Source organism: Macrotis lagotis, chromosome X, assembly GCF_037893015.1.
Source record: "Macrotis lagotis isolate mMagLag1 chromosome X, bilby.v1.9.chrom.fasta, whole genome shotgun sequence".
Taxonomy (NCBI): Eukaryota; Metazoa; Chordata; class Mammalia; order Peramelemorphia; family Peramelidae; genus Macrotis; species Macrotis lagotis.
In genome coordinates this window covers 426,876,377-426,893,265 of record NC_133666.1, presented here as the reverse complement: position 1 = coordinate 426,893,265, position 16,889 = coordinate 426,876,377, and the positions used below count along the sequence as shown (strand labels likewise).

Sequence of the window (16,889 nt, the reverse complement as noted above, 5' to 3'; positions counted from 1 at the left end):
ATTATATATAAAATCATAAAATCTAGATATATTAATAGATATAACACATTTTGAGCAGACCCTGTCTCTTGGCAGAAATGTAGCATGGGAATTCCATCCCCAATCCTACCATAAGGCTAATTTATAGGCAAAGATGTCAAAAAATCTCTGTATCAAACAGAAGAGGGTTTAAAGATTATTGTTCAGTTGTGTCCAACTCTTCTTGACTCGTTTGGGATTTTTCTTGGCAAAGATCCTGGGGTAATTTGCCATTTCTTTTCCCAGCTCATTTTACAAATAACAAACTGAGGCAAATAGAGTTAGGTAACTTGCCCAGGGTCATAGTTAGAAAGTATATGAGGTCGTATTTGAATTCAGCAAGATGAGCCTTCCTGATTTCAAGTCTGGCCCTCTAACTGCCACACAGGTTTTAAGGACAGCACCCCACAACTCAACTTCCATTTCATTTGATTATGAGCTCATCATGGCAGGGACTGTTGCATCTTTCTGAATCCCAAGTATTTAGAAGAGTTCTTGGCACATAAGTAGATGCCTGATACTCACAGACCGATTTACTGTAAGATGTCTATTGTTGGGATTTGTCTAAGCTAAACAGTTATAGACATATCCTTAAATGATCAACTTGAATAGTCATAATTAAAGAGTTTAAATACATATATTTAAATGATCATTTTTCCTCAAAATACGTTAACCCCCCCCCCAAAAAGAGTACAAATTTGTGCTAAGGAACATTACAAATTATTCACAACTTTAAACAAAGCCATTCAAGAAATTAAGTAAAAAGCACCAATACAAGGGGAAGGACCTTAAAAGTAGGATAGAGAAATAGTAAATATAGGCCATGAAATATATAGGTAAGGTCATGATGTTATGACTTTAAACTAAAAGAATGTCAGAGAAGGAAAAACTGCCAAAGTATAGTGAGAGATTAACAAATAAGAAAAATTATTATTGAAATACTAAGAAACTTAGACAAAAATAAAAAAAACAAGTTCTAAAACCCATGGCTCCAGCTGTTCATATATAATATAGGCACACAAAGTTTAGATACCCCCCCCCCGAAAATGAGATTAACTAGAAATTCCAATTCAAAGTGAATTGATGTCACAATTAGATTTGAGAGATGAGTCTCATGAGAAGAATGTGGCATAAATGAATTTAAAAAGAAGCAAGAAGGTAAAGAGAGGGTAAGGGAGAAGTTGTATTGTTTAGTAATATAGTAATATGATGTACTCATAACTAGAGAAATTTTGGGTGAAGAATGATGAAGAGCAAAAGGAAGTGAAACTTATCAAAGTTTCAGATCACTTAGAAGAAACAGATGAAGAGTTTGAAAAGAACATAAGCCTGGTGCAGTATTGATGGGGCATTTCAATTATTAATACAGTCATCTGCTAGGGCTCTTCCTCTTGAGAAAGTAGAGAAGCAACTACTTAACTTAATATGTTAATTTCATACATCAAAAGATGAAGAATCCAGAGATGGAGAATTCGATTCTGGATTTGATTCCCACCAACAAAATAAACTCCAAAGAACATAATTATTTAGCCACAAAGGAGAACAAAATTCTAATGAGAATAAAAAGTAATTGTTGAACAAAATCATCATGAACAAAGAAAACCAAGATTTAAAAAAAAATTACAGCAGATGGAATAGAAGTGTTGAAGTAAGAAAAGTGTAGTATAATACACTAAGAATAAATGTTAGTACACCCAAAGGGCAACAAAAATGTGCATACTCTGATCCAGCAATAACACTACTGGGTCTATACCCTGAAGAGATGATGAAAAAGGGTAAAAACATCACTTGTACAAAAATATTCATAGCAGCCCTGTTTGTAATAGCAAAGAACTGGAAATTGGGTAAATGTCCTTCAATTGGGGAATGGCTTAGCAAACTGTGGTATATGTATGTCATAGAACACTATTGTTCTATTAGAAACCAAGAGGGATGGGAATTCAGGGAAGCCTGAAGGGATTTGCATTAACTCATGCTGACTGAGATGAGCAGAACCAGACAAACACTGTACAACTCTAACAGCAACATGGGAGCTATGATCAATCTTGATGAACTCACTCATTCCATCAGTGCAACAATCAGGGACAATTTGGGACTGTCTGCAATGGAGAATACCATCTGTATCCAGAGAAATAACTGGAGGTTGAACAAAGCCCAAGGACTATTACCTTTAATTTAGAAAAAAAAAATTGATATTTTATTGTCTGATCTTGCTATCTCTTATATTTTATGTTTCTTCCTTAAGGATATGATTTCTCTCTCATCACATTCAATTTAGATCAACATATACCCCGGAAGCAATGTAAAGACTAGCAAATTGCCTTCTATGGGGGCAGGGGGAGGGAAGTAAGATTAGGGGAAAAACCATAAAACTCAAAATAAATAAAACCTTAAAAAAAAAAGAATGTCAGGAACATTAAAGCTCATGATGCACGGAGGAACAAAAAAGATGCTTTGGGGTTTTGTTTTGTTAGGTTTTTTCCAAGGTAAACGGGGTTCAGTGGCTTGCCCAAGGCCACACAGCTAGGTAATTATTAAGTGTCTGAGATCAGATTTGAACCCAGGTACTCCTGACTCCAGTGCTTTATCCATTGTGCTACCTAGCCGACCCTTGGGTTTGTTTTAAATTAAACTGGGGGGAAATGATATCTAAGAAGGGGACAAGAGCACTGCACTACTCAACAGTAAAGGGGTAAATGACCAATGACAACAGAGAAAGCCAAGCTGTTCAATTCTTATCAGCTATTTGTTTAGTCTAATGACCTTTGGAAAGTGCCAATAGGAAAGTGATAACTCAAGATAAAGAAGGCAATTAATACAAGATCCTTTAACTGCTCCTGAGTTAATATCACCCAACCCCCAAAACCTACATGTCAGAGTATTGATAAAAGTGACACATCATTGCTAAAACAATGTCAGGAAAATTAGATTTTAAACAAGATATTTCACAGAGTATCTCATGTAGCTGTTGTGGCAAAAGAGATAAGGATATTAGATGGATTTTGAACTAATTGAATGCTCAGACTCAAATAATCACTAAGGATTTCCTGTCAACTTGAAAGGTCTATGGACTGCGATAGGGATCTGTGCTAAGTTTTATGTTTAAATATTTTGAAACAATGATTTGGACAAAGGCTTTCCTCATTTATAAAATGAGCTAAAAATGACAAACTAGTATCTTTGCCAAGAAAATCCAAAAAGGAGTAATATAAAGTCAGACACAACTGAAATTAGTAAATAACAAAACAGAGGGCATCCTTATCAAATCTGCAGATAACACAAAGCTAGGAGGGACAGCTAAGGATCCAGAATGACAAACCAGAGGACTGAGATGACCAATACAATTAAATTCAAAAGGTATAAATGTAAAATCATAAACCTGGGGTTAAGAAACCAACTTAAGTATAAAATGAAGGGGGGGTTTAGTTAAGCATTAGTTTGTTCAAAAAAGACTGGGGGGGGAAGGGAGTTCAAGACTGATGAGAGCAATGAAGTGATATAGTTGCCACAACAGGTGGTTGATCTTGCATGTTCTGAGAGGAATAGCTCCTAGGAATGAGATAGTAAAGTTCAAAGGTATTCTGCTCTGGTCCCCTAAGAACATTGTTTTCAATTTGGTCCACAATATTTTAGGAAGGATATTGATAAAGTAGAGAGTTCCAAGAAGACACAGACCAGAATATTGCCATTATAAGGACCTATTGAAAAAAAACAGGGATGTGTATAATGGAGCAAGAAACTTACAAGCGCCAGAAGTGTTGCAATCGAGATTCTCATTCACGTATAATTTTGCCTAGATGGAATCAAGGCTCCCCAATTTTTAAATTCTAGAATTCCTTCTTCCAGTAATAGAGAACATAACAAGAACATAGCAGTCACTTTATGCCAATCCCCCAATGATAATCAAATAAATAAATAGTTGTGGGTGGGAGGAGAGCATTTTTATTTAGAAAGGAACTTCTATGTCTATGAGTGATTTCCAAAGTAGATATATCTTTACAGCTTTAAAAAAATTATTTATATATTAGTACAGGAAATAGATAGATAGATAAGACAGATAGATAGAATAGATGATAAGATAGAGCCATACCTTCCATCTATTTCCACATTCATTACAAACAACAAATGTTGTCATGGGTTCATCAGCACTGCGGGTTTGAACCTGAAGGGGAGAAAAAAATCAAAAATATAATATCAATTTGACAGTGATCAAAAAGTCTGATTTAATTGAAAAGATTTCAGAGCAACAAAATCAATGTCACAAAGATAAAGTAAATCAAAGACTAGGAAAAAAATCTTTGCACCATATGGTTCTGATATCTAAGATATAAAAATATTAATTCAAACATTATTAGGACCAAGAGTCATTCCCCAATGATTATATGGTCAAAGATTATAACCAATCCTCAAAAGAATATTAATAATTATATGAAAGACTGTTCCAAATTGCTGATATAAGGAGGCAGCTAGGTGGTACAGTGGTTAGAGCACCAGTCCTGGAGTCAAGAGGACCTGGGTTCAAATCCGACCTCAGACACTTAATAATTGCCTAGTTGTGTGACCTTGGGCAAGTCACTTAATTCCACTGCCTTGACAAAAAAACATCAAATTACTGATATTAAGAGAAATACAAATCAAAACAACTATGGAGTTTTACCTCATACACAGCAAAATGGTAAAGATGAGTTTAAAAAACAAAACTAATCTTTGAGGATACATTTTTTTAAAAAAAAGTAACTAAAATACCAATACCCTTTAATTCAGAGAACTTAGTACAAATACAAATCACACACACACACACACACACCTCTCAAGGAAATCAATTATAAATAGAAAAATCCCATGACACCAAAATATCCATAACTGCATGTTAAGGTAGCAAAGTACTTGAATTAGGAAACAAATTAGAGACTAGTTAAAACAAATAGTCATTCAAATAGAAATTAAGGGGGCAAGTAAGTGGATAAAGCACTTGCCCCGAACTCAGTCATACATACCACCTGTGTGACCTGTGGGGCAAGTCACTTAGTTCCACTGCCCCACAAAAATCAAACCAAAAAAAAAAAAAAAACAAAACCCCAACCCCCCCCCAAAAGAATATGGGAAGTCTTAAATGAAATGACAGATGATATGAATAAATGGTTAAATACTCAAATTAACTGAAAAATTCTTTTCCCCAAGCATATCAACGAACTACACTATTACTATAATTGCTTTTCTGGCATTGGTAGTTTTTTTTTAAAGTTTTTGCAAGGCAAATGGGGTTGAGTAACTTGCCCAAGGCCACACAGCTAGATAATTATTAAGTGTCTGTGGTGGAATTTGAACTCGGGTCCTCCTGACTCCAGGGCCAGTGCTCTATCCACTGTGCCACCTAGCTGCCCCAGTAGTTTTCAATACAAAAAAACTCAGGTTGCCCCCATGTCTAAAATGTCAAAGGAAGTAAGTAAATATAAAATTGCCAGTTATAAAACAGTAGTTTTTATATATAAATATATAAGTTCAGAGAACAAAGAAGTCAATATTTTTTTTTAAACATTTCCAACCCTTTACTGGGGCTCTGTTTGCCCCAAATAAACATAATACATTAGACCCCATCTCTGGGGGGAACACTAGACAGTCAGCCTTCCCTGTCCATAGGACTGCCCACCCTAGCCCAATCCCCCTCCTAGGGACAGACTGACCCTTGCAAAATAAATTACCCAGAGGGGAAAAAAGTGGGGGGGGGGGGAAAGCTGCAGAGAAGGCCCTTGCAATCAGCGCCAGGATCATCTCAAATATCATCTGGGAGAGGGAGAGGCAGTATCTTCTTAAAAAATACTAAATATACTAATATATTATTAGAGCTTTACTTTGAATGATTGTGATTTCATGAGTACTTCTCCCACTGAGTCTAAGTCCTTTACCTTATATGCATAATTTTCCCATATATTTTAAATAATTGAAAAAGGGCCACAAAAGTCTTCTATTGTTTTATAGGTTAATGTTTTCAAAAGATAGGCCACCCATTTTCCTTCTAAGTTGAAAAAATAAATACAGAAGTATTGAAATATATTGTAAGTCTCAAAAACTTTAACTTAAAAGCAAAAGAATCTATTAAAAACTACTAAGATTAGGGGTGGCTAGGTGGCACAGTGAATAGAGCACTGGTCCTGGAGTCAGGAGTACCTGGGTTCAAATACGACCTCAGATACTTAATAATTACCTAGCTGTGTGTCCTTGGGCAAACCACTTAACCCCACTGCCTTGCTAAAACCTAAAAATAAACAAACAAAAAAAAACCCTACTAAGATCAGAGGACACTGGATCTGTTATTTCATTGACATAATTTCCAGATGAAGAAATTCTATCAATGTAAATCAATGCCTTCTCTGAAGTTTACAACTTATTGTTCTAAATAATGGTCTAGAGAGTATTAAGAGGTTAAATGACTTGCCTAGTCTCACAGGTAGGATTTGAATATGGATTATCACACTCTAGGAACAATTCTCTATTCACTATGACACCGAACCTCAAAATGTCATTTATACAAATTAACACTTTATAAATTCAACAAGTACTCAATAGTTCTCAGAGTCAGAGAAAACAGGAGTATAGTAGTTTTAAATTTTGTTCTTAATTTGAAATTTCTAGCTAGCAGGAATTCTGATCCTATTTCAATTCAATTCCAGATTAGGTTGAACTCATCAATTTCAAAAAAAAAAAAAGGACCAAACCAACCTCAGTACCTTACAAAAGTTACAACTTTTTAAGAGAAAAAAATTTTTTAAAAAGCTTAACTGAATTAGTGTCAATTGTACTAAACAGGGAACTTTTTAGGATTTCTAAAAATGAAATAAACATAAAGGAATAGTTACATACCTGTGTATAGGTACAGTTCTTCTTTTTACATTTGCCACATGTAAACAGGTCAGTTTGGGTCCCACCTGTTTTAGCCATCTGATGTTCTCTAATTGCTTCTTTGGTCAGGTTTTTACGCATCTCTTTAAGTTCATCACTAGCCATTTCCTATGAGGAATATAGTAGCATAAATTCCTCAGGGACAGCATTTTCAATTTATCAGACAATTTCATCTATTAATGTAAGAGCAATACAAAAACTGATCATTCAATTTTAAATTATAGAAATGATACTAACTTTAAGAATACAAAAAGTTAACCACTAGATCACTCATTAATTCCCTTAATCATTGTTAAGATATTTATACCAATCATGGAAAGTTTTTAAAAGGCAGAAAAAAATCAACTCATAATAGTGTACAAATATGAAACTATACAACTTCAAAAGCATTACTTTAATATCACTGCAGCTGTCATTTTTTTTTAAATCTAAGAAATTTTAAGACTGGCAGGAAAAAGACAACCACATCAGTGCTGGTTTTTCCCCCAATAAGAAATATGGTTTATGGAGTCAATTTTCCAACTAACAATGAGCAGAATAATTGGCAACTATATCATATAAGCCACAAACTACTTAAAAATAGGTGGTAGACAGAAGCCAAATGTAAGACAACAAATGAATTTTTCAAAATAACATACCATAGAAATCTAACAGAAATTCTTAGGATCCAAGATTTAGTGTTAAAAGGGACACACCATACAGGTCATCTAATCCAAACCCTTCATTTGACTAAGAATTAACATCCAAAAAAGTTAAAATGATTTTACCCATGATCTCACAATGTAAATGCAAATGACAAATCAAGGATATGAACCAATTCCAAAACTTTTCATTGAATTATACTCTCCCTTCATTTTAATTTAACATAGAGTAACCAGACATGATTTAGGAAGGCTTTGAAGGCATTTATAGCCCAAATGTTTTTAAGTTTTGAACTTTATAAAGTTACAAGGGTGATACAATCACGTTTCAAGAAAAAACTTTTGAAAAGGTAGCTTCTGAAATATCAGAGAATATTTTAGAAATTATAATTAATGAAGTATAAAGAAGATTTGTTAAATTAAAAGAAATAAATGCAGGTTAGCAAATTCAAATTTACTTACCTCTGCCGTCATTCTAGCAAACAAATCTGGAGGTATGTTCCCACATAGTACATTTTTCCTTAAATTTGGATTCTTTGCATCCTTGAGATTTGCTATCCTACTTCGTACCCTATTTTTATATTTCATGTCTGTGTTCCGTAACTCCTGATATATAGGTATTATGCAGTTAAGGAATATGGTATTCTAACTGGTCCACAAAAACTGATCATAATTCAATTAAGAAAGGAATGATAAATTCTATAGTCTTTTTGTCTTCATCTATTTTTAGGAAATAATCTCTCTCACAACATAGTTAACAATCAACAAGCATTCATTAAGTACTTCCTCTGTGCCAGATACTGTGCTTTAAACAAAATCCATCATAGAGAAAAAAAAAGGCCTAGGACAGGGGCCTTTGGAGGAACGCTCCCAGTTATATGGGGATACAAAGAAAAACAAAAACAATTCCTGCCCTCAGGGATCTCACATTCTACTGTGGAATGCAACTGAGAAGTAATCAGATACACAAAAGATATGGAGGACAGATGAAAGGTAATCTTCTAGAAGAAAACTACTAGAAGCTGGTAAATAGAGAAAGGTGTGCTGCAGAAGGTAGGATATGAGAAAACCCTAAAGCAACCCTGAAAGTCAAGATGAGGCAGCAGAGGGGAGAGCTAGTGCAAAGGCACAGGAAGGGACATGGAGTGTTTAAAAAAAAAAACAAAAACCCCAGCAAGTGCAGACAGACCACAAAATGCCAAAGATAAATTTAGTGTACTGAAGAGTTAAGGAGGGGGTCCTTTAGATCAGATGCCAAAAGTAGTAAGGAGTCACTGAAATATTAAGTAGGGAGGGAGGGGTGTGTATAGCATAAAGGGACATAGAACTAAAGAAGGAGAGAGTGACACAGACCAATACTGAGGAGAGGTGGGTTTGGAGTAGGAGAGAAGGAAGGTAGGGAGATAAATAAGAATGTATAATGACAGTCAAATTAAAAGTGATAAAATGCCTGAATAGGTGGAGGTTTTCTGGGAGGAAAAAAATCTGATGAAAGTAAAAATGAAAAGATTAGAAAAAATATTTCATATGGTACAAATGATAGGGGAGAATCAAGAGAAACTTAAGTGGCCTACTTGGATGACCAGGATGACGGTGATGTCCTTGGCACAAACAGAGAAGTTCAAAGGAGGAAAAAAAGATAACTTCTGTTTCAGACATGTTCATTTTGAGATGTTTACAGGAAATTTAGTTCAAGATGTCTAAAAGACTGCTGGAGGGAGCAGTAGGTGGCGCAGTGAATAGAACACCAGTCCTGGAGTTAGGAGGACCTGAGTTCAAACATGGTCTCAGACACTTAATAATTACCCCATTGCCTTGCAAAAATCAAAAAATTTTTTTAAAAATTTTAAAAATAATAATAAAAAAAGACTACTGGAGAGCCAAGACTAGAAAGGACAGAGTGAAGTTGTACAAATCTGGGAATTAATCTTTTATAATTAATTTGTTAATCAACTGATTTATGATTAATGAAATGTCATTTTGTTGGTGCCTATGAGTTCTGTGCTCACCCTGTCCTATATGTTTTGGTCCTCGTCAATTACAAAGGACATCAACATTATCATCATTCTCCTTTATCTACTATTTAGGAAGACAGAGAAGGGCAAGATTTCAAATAGTCTAGGAATTTTAGGTGGGAAAAAAATTTACATCTTTATTTTCTAATCTCTAAATGAAACTTAGTATTTCTTTTAATTATGAATACAAAAATAAAAGTTCAAAGAAACCTAGAAAGTTGTCTTATTTGAATTGGAAGGAATTGTATAATGATCTAGTGCTAATATTCTAATTGGGTGATGAAGAAATATCCCTTTGAAACTAAATGTCTTCAAATGGAAATGTGGAGGGGGATGAAATAAGAAAAGCAAGTGGGTTGGTTCTGTTGTGAATGTTGGAAAAGGGAGAGTAAAAGGATTACTCTGGTGTAGACAGGAGGGATGAGGTAGAACTTAACTATTTCCCACAACTGAGAGTAAAAAAAGTATACAAAGAGGTAGAGGAAGCAGTAATAGATGAACCTCACTCTTATCAGAAATAGACAAAGGAAGGTTGAACACACATACCCCAACACATATCAACACGATTTAGTGCAGAAATACACCAACCATTAAATTCAACAGAGAAACAAGGATAAACAGAGGTTATGATGAGGGAGGATAAAAAAATCAAGGAAGGAGTACTTAGAGAAAGCAAAATTTCTGATCTGGAAAGAAAGGGGAGAGGAGGGAGGGAAAGTGGCATACAAAGAACTAGCATCTAAAGGATCCTCATCAATTGAGGAATGGCTGAACAGATTTATGGCATATGAATGTAATATAATATCAATTCACTGTAAGAAATCCCAAAAGATGATTTCAGAGAATATTAAGGAATATAGATTAACGGAGAGTGAAGTGAGCAGAAAAAACAAAACACTGAAGAACTCTGAAGGACTTAAGAACACTGAACAAGGGGCAGCTAAGTGGTGCAGCAGATAGAACACCAGCCCTGGAGTCAGGGTGACCTGAGTTCAAATCCAGTCCCAGAAACTTATAATTGCTTAGTTGTGTGATCTTGGATAAGTCACTTAACCCCACTGCCTTAAATAAAAAGAAAATTAAATAAGTCTTTAAAAGGAAAAAAAAAGAGCACTGAATAACTCTATCATCAGTGTTTACCATGACACGTTATCTACTTCTTGACAGAAAAGTTAATGAATTAAAGTTGTCAGAAAAAAGATAGATGTTAGAGGCTGTGAACATGGTCCTAATTGGATTCTGTTTGACTTAATGCCTTTTATTACAAGATTTTTTTCCCCTAAAATATGCTCCTGGTTTTTGATTGGTCTGTTGCAGGAAAGGGAGCATGGATGCCAAAAAAAAAAGAGGTAATGAAACCTTTTTAAATGCATATCACAGAACATAACGGAAATTCATCCAGAAGGAAGCACAGACAAGTAGGGTTATTTCAAGAATATACTTTTTGAAAGTACGCAGTTTAAGATGGAAATTTAAAGTTCAGTGGACAATTCTTTTATGTTCTGCTATGTACACTGGAATATTCTGATTTGGAGGGAAGAATGCATTCATAATAAAAATAAAATTAATTTCTTTTAAAAAGTCACCAACTAGGGGCAGCTAGGTGGTACAAGTGGATAAAGCACTGGCCCTGGAGTCAGGAGTACCTGGGTTCAAATCTGGTCTCAGACACTTAATAATTACCTAGCTGTGTGGCCTTGGGCAAGCCACTTAGCCCCATTTGCCTTGCAAAAACCTAAAAAAAAAAGTCACCAACTTTCATAGGTTCAATTATTATCTCTAATGTAGATGAATTCTTTATTTTTTAAAAACAATTGCTAAAACTTTAGAAAGAGAAATTTAATTAAATAATGAAGTTGGAATCCAGAGGAAGTGAAAGAACCTAATTTAAAGTTTTCTCAATGAGTTTTATACAAGAAGGTGAGGAAAGATGAGAGGATGGCAAATGATAGAGATAGCAAGATCAAGGTTGAGGAAGAAGATAGGAGCCCATTTGAAGACAGCAAAAACCCAGAAAGGGAAAGACTTAAAGATTAAAGAGAAAGAAGGAATAAGAATAGGGGAAAGATGCTAGAGAAAATGTAAGGAGGCATCAAAGGGTGACCATGGCAAAATCTTACTTGTTTTTTCACTGAAGTATAAAACAAAAGTCTTCAATTAAAATGGGGGGGGGGATAAATGTCATAGAAGACTTGAGGAGAAACAAGAAGTTTTGAAACAACTGCTGATAAGAATGAAATAGCAAAGTAAGTAAGAAGGACTAGCAGAATTGTGTAGCCACAGTGAGGACCCAATTGAGATTAGAGAAGATAAGTTTGTAATGGACCCAGCAAACATGGCTTTTTGATTTACTGCAGCTCTGTACAGCAGTCCATGAATAGGAATAAAGAAAATGGTTGATGAGGGCAATAATCAAGGGTTAGATTTTATCAAAATATGATCGATGGTGATAGCATGAGTCAGATACTGTGAGAAGACAGAATATTGAACTGGCTCACAAAGGGAAAAATGGTAGCCAGTATAATAAATGGGGGGGGGGAGGGCATCAAAATTAGAAAGAATGGAAGTCCTGGTAAAGGGGGGAAAAAGGTTAGAGATGGTAAGGTATTGGGAAAGAAAGATTAGATTGAAAATGCCTTGAAAGAAGCTCCTTAACACAGTGCCAGGAAAATAGTAGGCACTTAATAAATGCTTAATGACTTTACTATAGTCAGATAAAGGAATTTCAGAATCAAAATGTGGAGCAAAAAGATTTGGTGGCTTTTGTAACACCAAAGTAAATCCATTTATGCAATAGCCGAAGTAAAGGAGGTCTTGAATAGATTAAGCAATGAGAAAATTAGGGTATTTGAAGGAATTATCAATATGTGAGTGAGTCCCTTGGTATGATGAGTTAGGCACTCAACTCCCTAAAAAAAAAGGGAGAATATCTGGGAATCAATAATGACCACTAGAATCCAGACTTGTTTATGAACGCAGAAGGCATGAAACTGAAAGGAAAGGTAAGGAGTAGGAAGGAACAGTCTGCTTTTACCACCATCAACAGTGAGTTGAAGGGTATCAGTTAAAGTATGGCTAGTACAGGAGAGAGCAGTAAGGGCAGCAGTGCTTTCTGAGTCAGGTCTCAAGGCAGTGCCAGAAAAATAATTAGAGAAAGAAATACATTTAAGGCGAAAGGCAGTTTTTGATCATTATGGAACAAGTTAAGCCAGAAGACACACTGGAAGGAGCAGGCATATCTTCTGAAGTAGAACAATACTGGGGGAGTAGAAGGATTTTCACTGAATAAAGTAAGTATTAATTCCTCCCTAAGGGATATGAAAGCACATAATCAAAATTTCAGAAAGTAAACATTTTCAAAGATATTTTATCTTTTATTTACCTAACAATATATAAAAGATTCCTTGACAGCACATTTAAGAGTGGACATAAAAATTATAGGGCACCTAGTACTGAGGTGAGAAAGAATGAAAAGCCATTACATCGAATCCTTTGATATATCTTACTGCTAAGTGACAGCATATTAAACATATTAAACAACAGGACAAAATAGGTTCCTGTTAGCTCTGATCCAACTCTCACTTTCAAACAATTTCAAATGAGGTGTTAAATTGTGAGATTCCTCTCTGACATTTGTGGAAACCCTATGTAAGAAGACTTAAAACTAGAGGATATTGATACAAATATCCAACTTAGGCTATAACTACTCTAATTACATTCTCAAAGGATATCTTCCTCAATCTGAGATCCCAGCTCTTCTTCATCAGCCCCAATAGCAATGTAGTCATCTGAAAATAATTTATAAACATTCATAAGTTTAAAGTTTTCTTAAAGTATCTGAAAAGAATTCCTGAGAAAGGGAAATCTTACAGTGAAATAATTTAATTTTGCAAAAAGCGAAATATATCACTCTTACTATTTAGAAACCACTGTGCTAAATGCTGAGAAGGATACATGAATGAAGGTATGATGCCTGCCCTTGAGAACTTCAAAACTGCCTAGGAAAATAAAGTTTTATATTATCTCTGCCTTCCTCTACCACTACCTAGCATTTTAATCTTTAAGCAATACTTCTTCCTTTTAAAAAAATTTTTTTGTAAGGCAGTGGGGTTAAGTGACTTGCCCAAGGCCACACAACTAGTTAATTATTTATTAAGTGCATGAGGCCGAATTTGAACTCAGGTCCTCCTGACTCCAGGGCCAGTGCTCTATCCACTGCGCCACCTGGCTGCCCCCAAGCAATACTTTCAAAAATGCTTCTTTCAATATTAAAGTGTTCAAATGAAATGACAAAAAAAGTGGGCTAGTTAGCCTAAAAACTTGAATATTATTACATAATATGCAAAACATTGCTTATGATTCTGTAATCAACTAACTTCCATTACTCTCTGACCAAAAATATCTTTGGGTTCAAAGGGCCTAAAAGGCCATGTGAACAATTTCTACCCACTGTTTCTAATTCTGCATCTTGGGCTCAAGGAGAAAAAAAAAAATCTAATCCTCCTTTCAGGTGAGGGCCCCTCACTTGAAGCAGGATAACCTTCCCTGGTTGATTTGTTCTAAGTATTCTAAAAATTACTGTCCTTCCTAAAATGGGACATTTAGAACAACGCTCCCAAATATTCTGACTAGAATTGAATAGAGTGGAACTATCACCTCTTTAGTCTTGGATACTTCTCATTTAATTCACACTGAGAGTATTTTTCTTAGCAATGACAACTTTAGTAGCTCTGCTCTTTGGGCAGCTAGGTGGCACAGTGAATTGAGTGTTAGGTCTAGAGTCAGGAAAACTCATTTTCCTTAGTTCAAATCGGCTTCAGACAACTACTAGCTGTGTGATCCTGGGAAAGTCACTTATCCCAGTTTGCCTGAGTATTTTCATCTGTAAGAAGAATTGGAGAAGAAAATTGGCAAAACACTCCAGTATCTTTACCAAGAAAACCCCAAATGGGATTAAAAAGAGTCAGAGATGATTGAAGCAACTGAACAACAAAAATACTTTTATAAAGTCAATATCAACAAGGTAAAGCTGCAATTATCTTAAAAATGTAAGATGAATAGAAATTATATGCATAAATCTTTTTAGAAAAAGCAAAAATTAAAATAGTAAAAATTCTAAAAAGTTCTCTTAAGTATTGTGGTTCAGTGGAAAGATCATTGGACCTGGATCCAGGAAAATTTTATTCAGATCTTGGCTCTGATGGTCAATCATTAACTATGTGGCCTTGGGCATGTCAATTCAACTCTCAGTCTGTTTTGTCAAAGCAGTCAGGAATAATAGGAGATGCTTTAGGGGTCACTAGATAACCAGCCACCAGCATCTAGATGGGGTGATAAATTTGTGCAGTGTGAACCTCAAATGAGAAGAGATTATATTCTGTGATAGTGGCAGAGGATGAGTCTGGAGGCAGCATTGGGGAGTAAGAAGTGTTCTGACTCTGCCACTATGAAAGAAAGATTATGAAGAAAAGTATGGTCAGGACTGGAAAAGGTGGCTGGGGAAGCAATGACATCCAGAAGGAACCAGATCTTTATCAGTGCCAAAAGATGGCAGGAGCAAGAAAGACATCTAAGATGGAAGTAAATGTGTTCTGGAATCAGTGGTACAGAAGACACACTGCAAGAGCTGGGCAGATCTTACCTCCTGTTCTGAGGGCTGCAGCAAGCATCTCTCGGCACTTCATTCGAACAGAATCTGAAGTGCTTGGTGCCCGGGGAAAAGATGGAATGAAGGAATCAGAAGCATTTGTCTCTTCCTTTCTGTTGCTTGCATTGCTACTGGAGCTACTAAAAATAGACAAAAATCAGGAAAAAGTTCTTAAAGCAATTTGTTTCCTTGCTATCATTTTTCAGTAAAAAATAATACTTTTGGCTTAAATGAAGTAGAAATATAAAAAAACATTTGCAATAGTTTTTAGGATTAAATATATAGGATCAAAAAGCCTAGGATACATAGAGGAATTGGAGGATCTTATTCCTTCTTCCTTCCATGAAAGTGCAAAAGTTAAAATCATTGTGAATGCATTACTTTTGCAATTACAAGAGAGCAAACTATTATAAGCCAACCCTAATTGGCCTAAGTAATGGATTTCTTAATAAAAATTACAATTCATTACAATGACACACTAAAGAAGTTTGGTTCTCTAGAAAAGGGAGTATTTCAATGAAAAAAATCATAAGAGAAATGAGAACATCCTCTAATTAGTACTAGATGGCCTTTCAAGAGAAGAGTGTAGAGCAGAGTCTTTTCCACCTGAGTAGCAGATGAGAGAACACAATTAAATGATCACCCTTCAGGCAAAAAGCAGTGAGTACTTAGAAGTAAGTAGTGACAAAGGAGAAAAATCTACTTCTTTTTCTCTTCAGGAAAAATCCTTCAAAACTAGCAGTTTAGTGAGGAATTTAAAGAATATTTCTCACCCAATTTAACTATTAACAACTACTTCAGATGAATTTTTTCTATTACATTCTCACTAAAAATAGGTATTCCACAAAGCTCTTTCCAAATGATATCGTCTATTTGCCCAGTTACAACTTCATTTTTACCCATCCAGTGTCCCCATGCAATTCACTGTTATCACATTTAAAATGGTTAATTCTACAAAGAAACTTCCTAATCACCATGGATAAAATGATTTTACCTACTCTGTAAATTCCATTAAATCCTTTTCACTTTTTCCTTTAACCTATCAAATTCTACTTTTTACTTCATAAAAGACATAAGCTTCTGCTTTTTTCCCTTCTCTCTTTCCTTTACATAAAAAAATCCAGCTTGTCTGCAATTTCCACCCATTGTTTCTAGTTCTACCCTGCGGTAAAAGCAAAATAAGTTTCCACTCACAGTCCTTCAAATACTTAAAATATATAGCTATCACATTCCCTCTTATTTTCTCTCCTCCAAATTAAACAGAACAAATTCCTTTAACCAATTCAGATATAGCATCTTTTCCATTTCTCATCAGTCCATTTTATTTACCTTTTTCTGGATACATCTTAACTAGGTTCTTGTCCTCAATTAGCTGAATAGATGAATACCATCTTTCCTGTGTAAATCAAGTTATTTAATCTATCCCACATCCTCCAAAAAAGCTCTACAATTATCAAACTATAGGTTACCTACTAGTCACTCCTTGTTTCAATTTTACCTACAAATTATTTTTTCACTCTGAATTTTTCTAATACTCTTTTGATTACTGCTCAGCTGATATAATACAATAAATTTTTCTTCCCCAGATATCTGCCACAAACATTTCACTAGATAGTTACCATTATGCTTTCATTTTCTTTACACAGAGATCATGAACAGTACATACCT

At 35.0% G+C, this 16,889-nt stretch overlaps 1 protein-coding gene across 2 annotated transcripts in view; it reads right to left on the bottom strand.

Moving 5' to 3' along the window:
* Window positions 1-16,889, bottom strand: part of TCEA1 (transcription elongation factor A1) — a 37,307-nt gene that overhangs the window by 2,753 nt on the left and 17,665 nt on the right. Inside the window, exons 5-9 of one of the 2 annotated variants that reach the window (XM_074200691.1) lie at window positions 15,216-15,358; window positions 13,306-13,362; window positions 8,022-8,176; window positions 6,880-7,026; window positions 4,109-4,180 (exon numbers count right to left, since the gene is read on the bottom strand). In XM_074200691.1, the coding sequence (XP_074056792.1) occupies window positions 4,109-4,180; window positions 6,880-7,026; window positions 8,022-8,176; window positions 13,306-13,362; window positions 15,216-15,358 (574 nt within the window). Of the gene's footprint in view, window positions 1-4,108; window positions 4,181-6,879; window positions 7,027-8,021; window positions 8,177-13,305; window positions 13,363-15,215; window positions 15,362-16,889 lie in introns of both variants that reach the window. The other variant, XM_074200690.1, reaches the window with a different exon arrangement.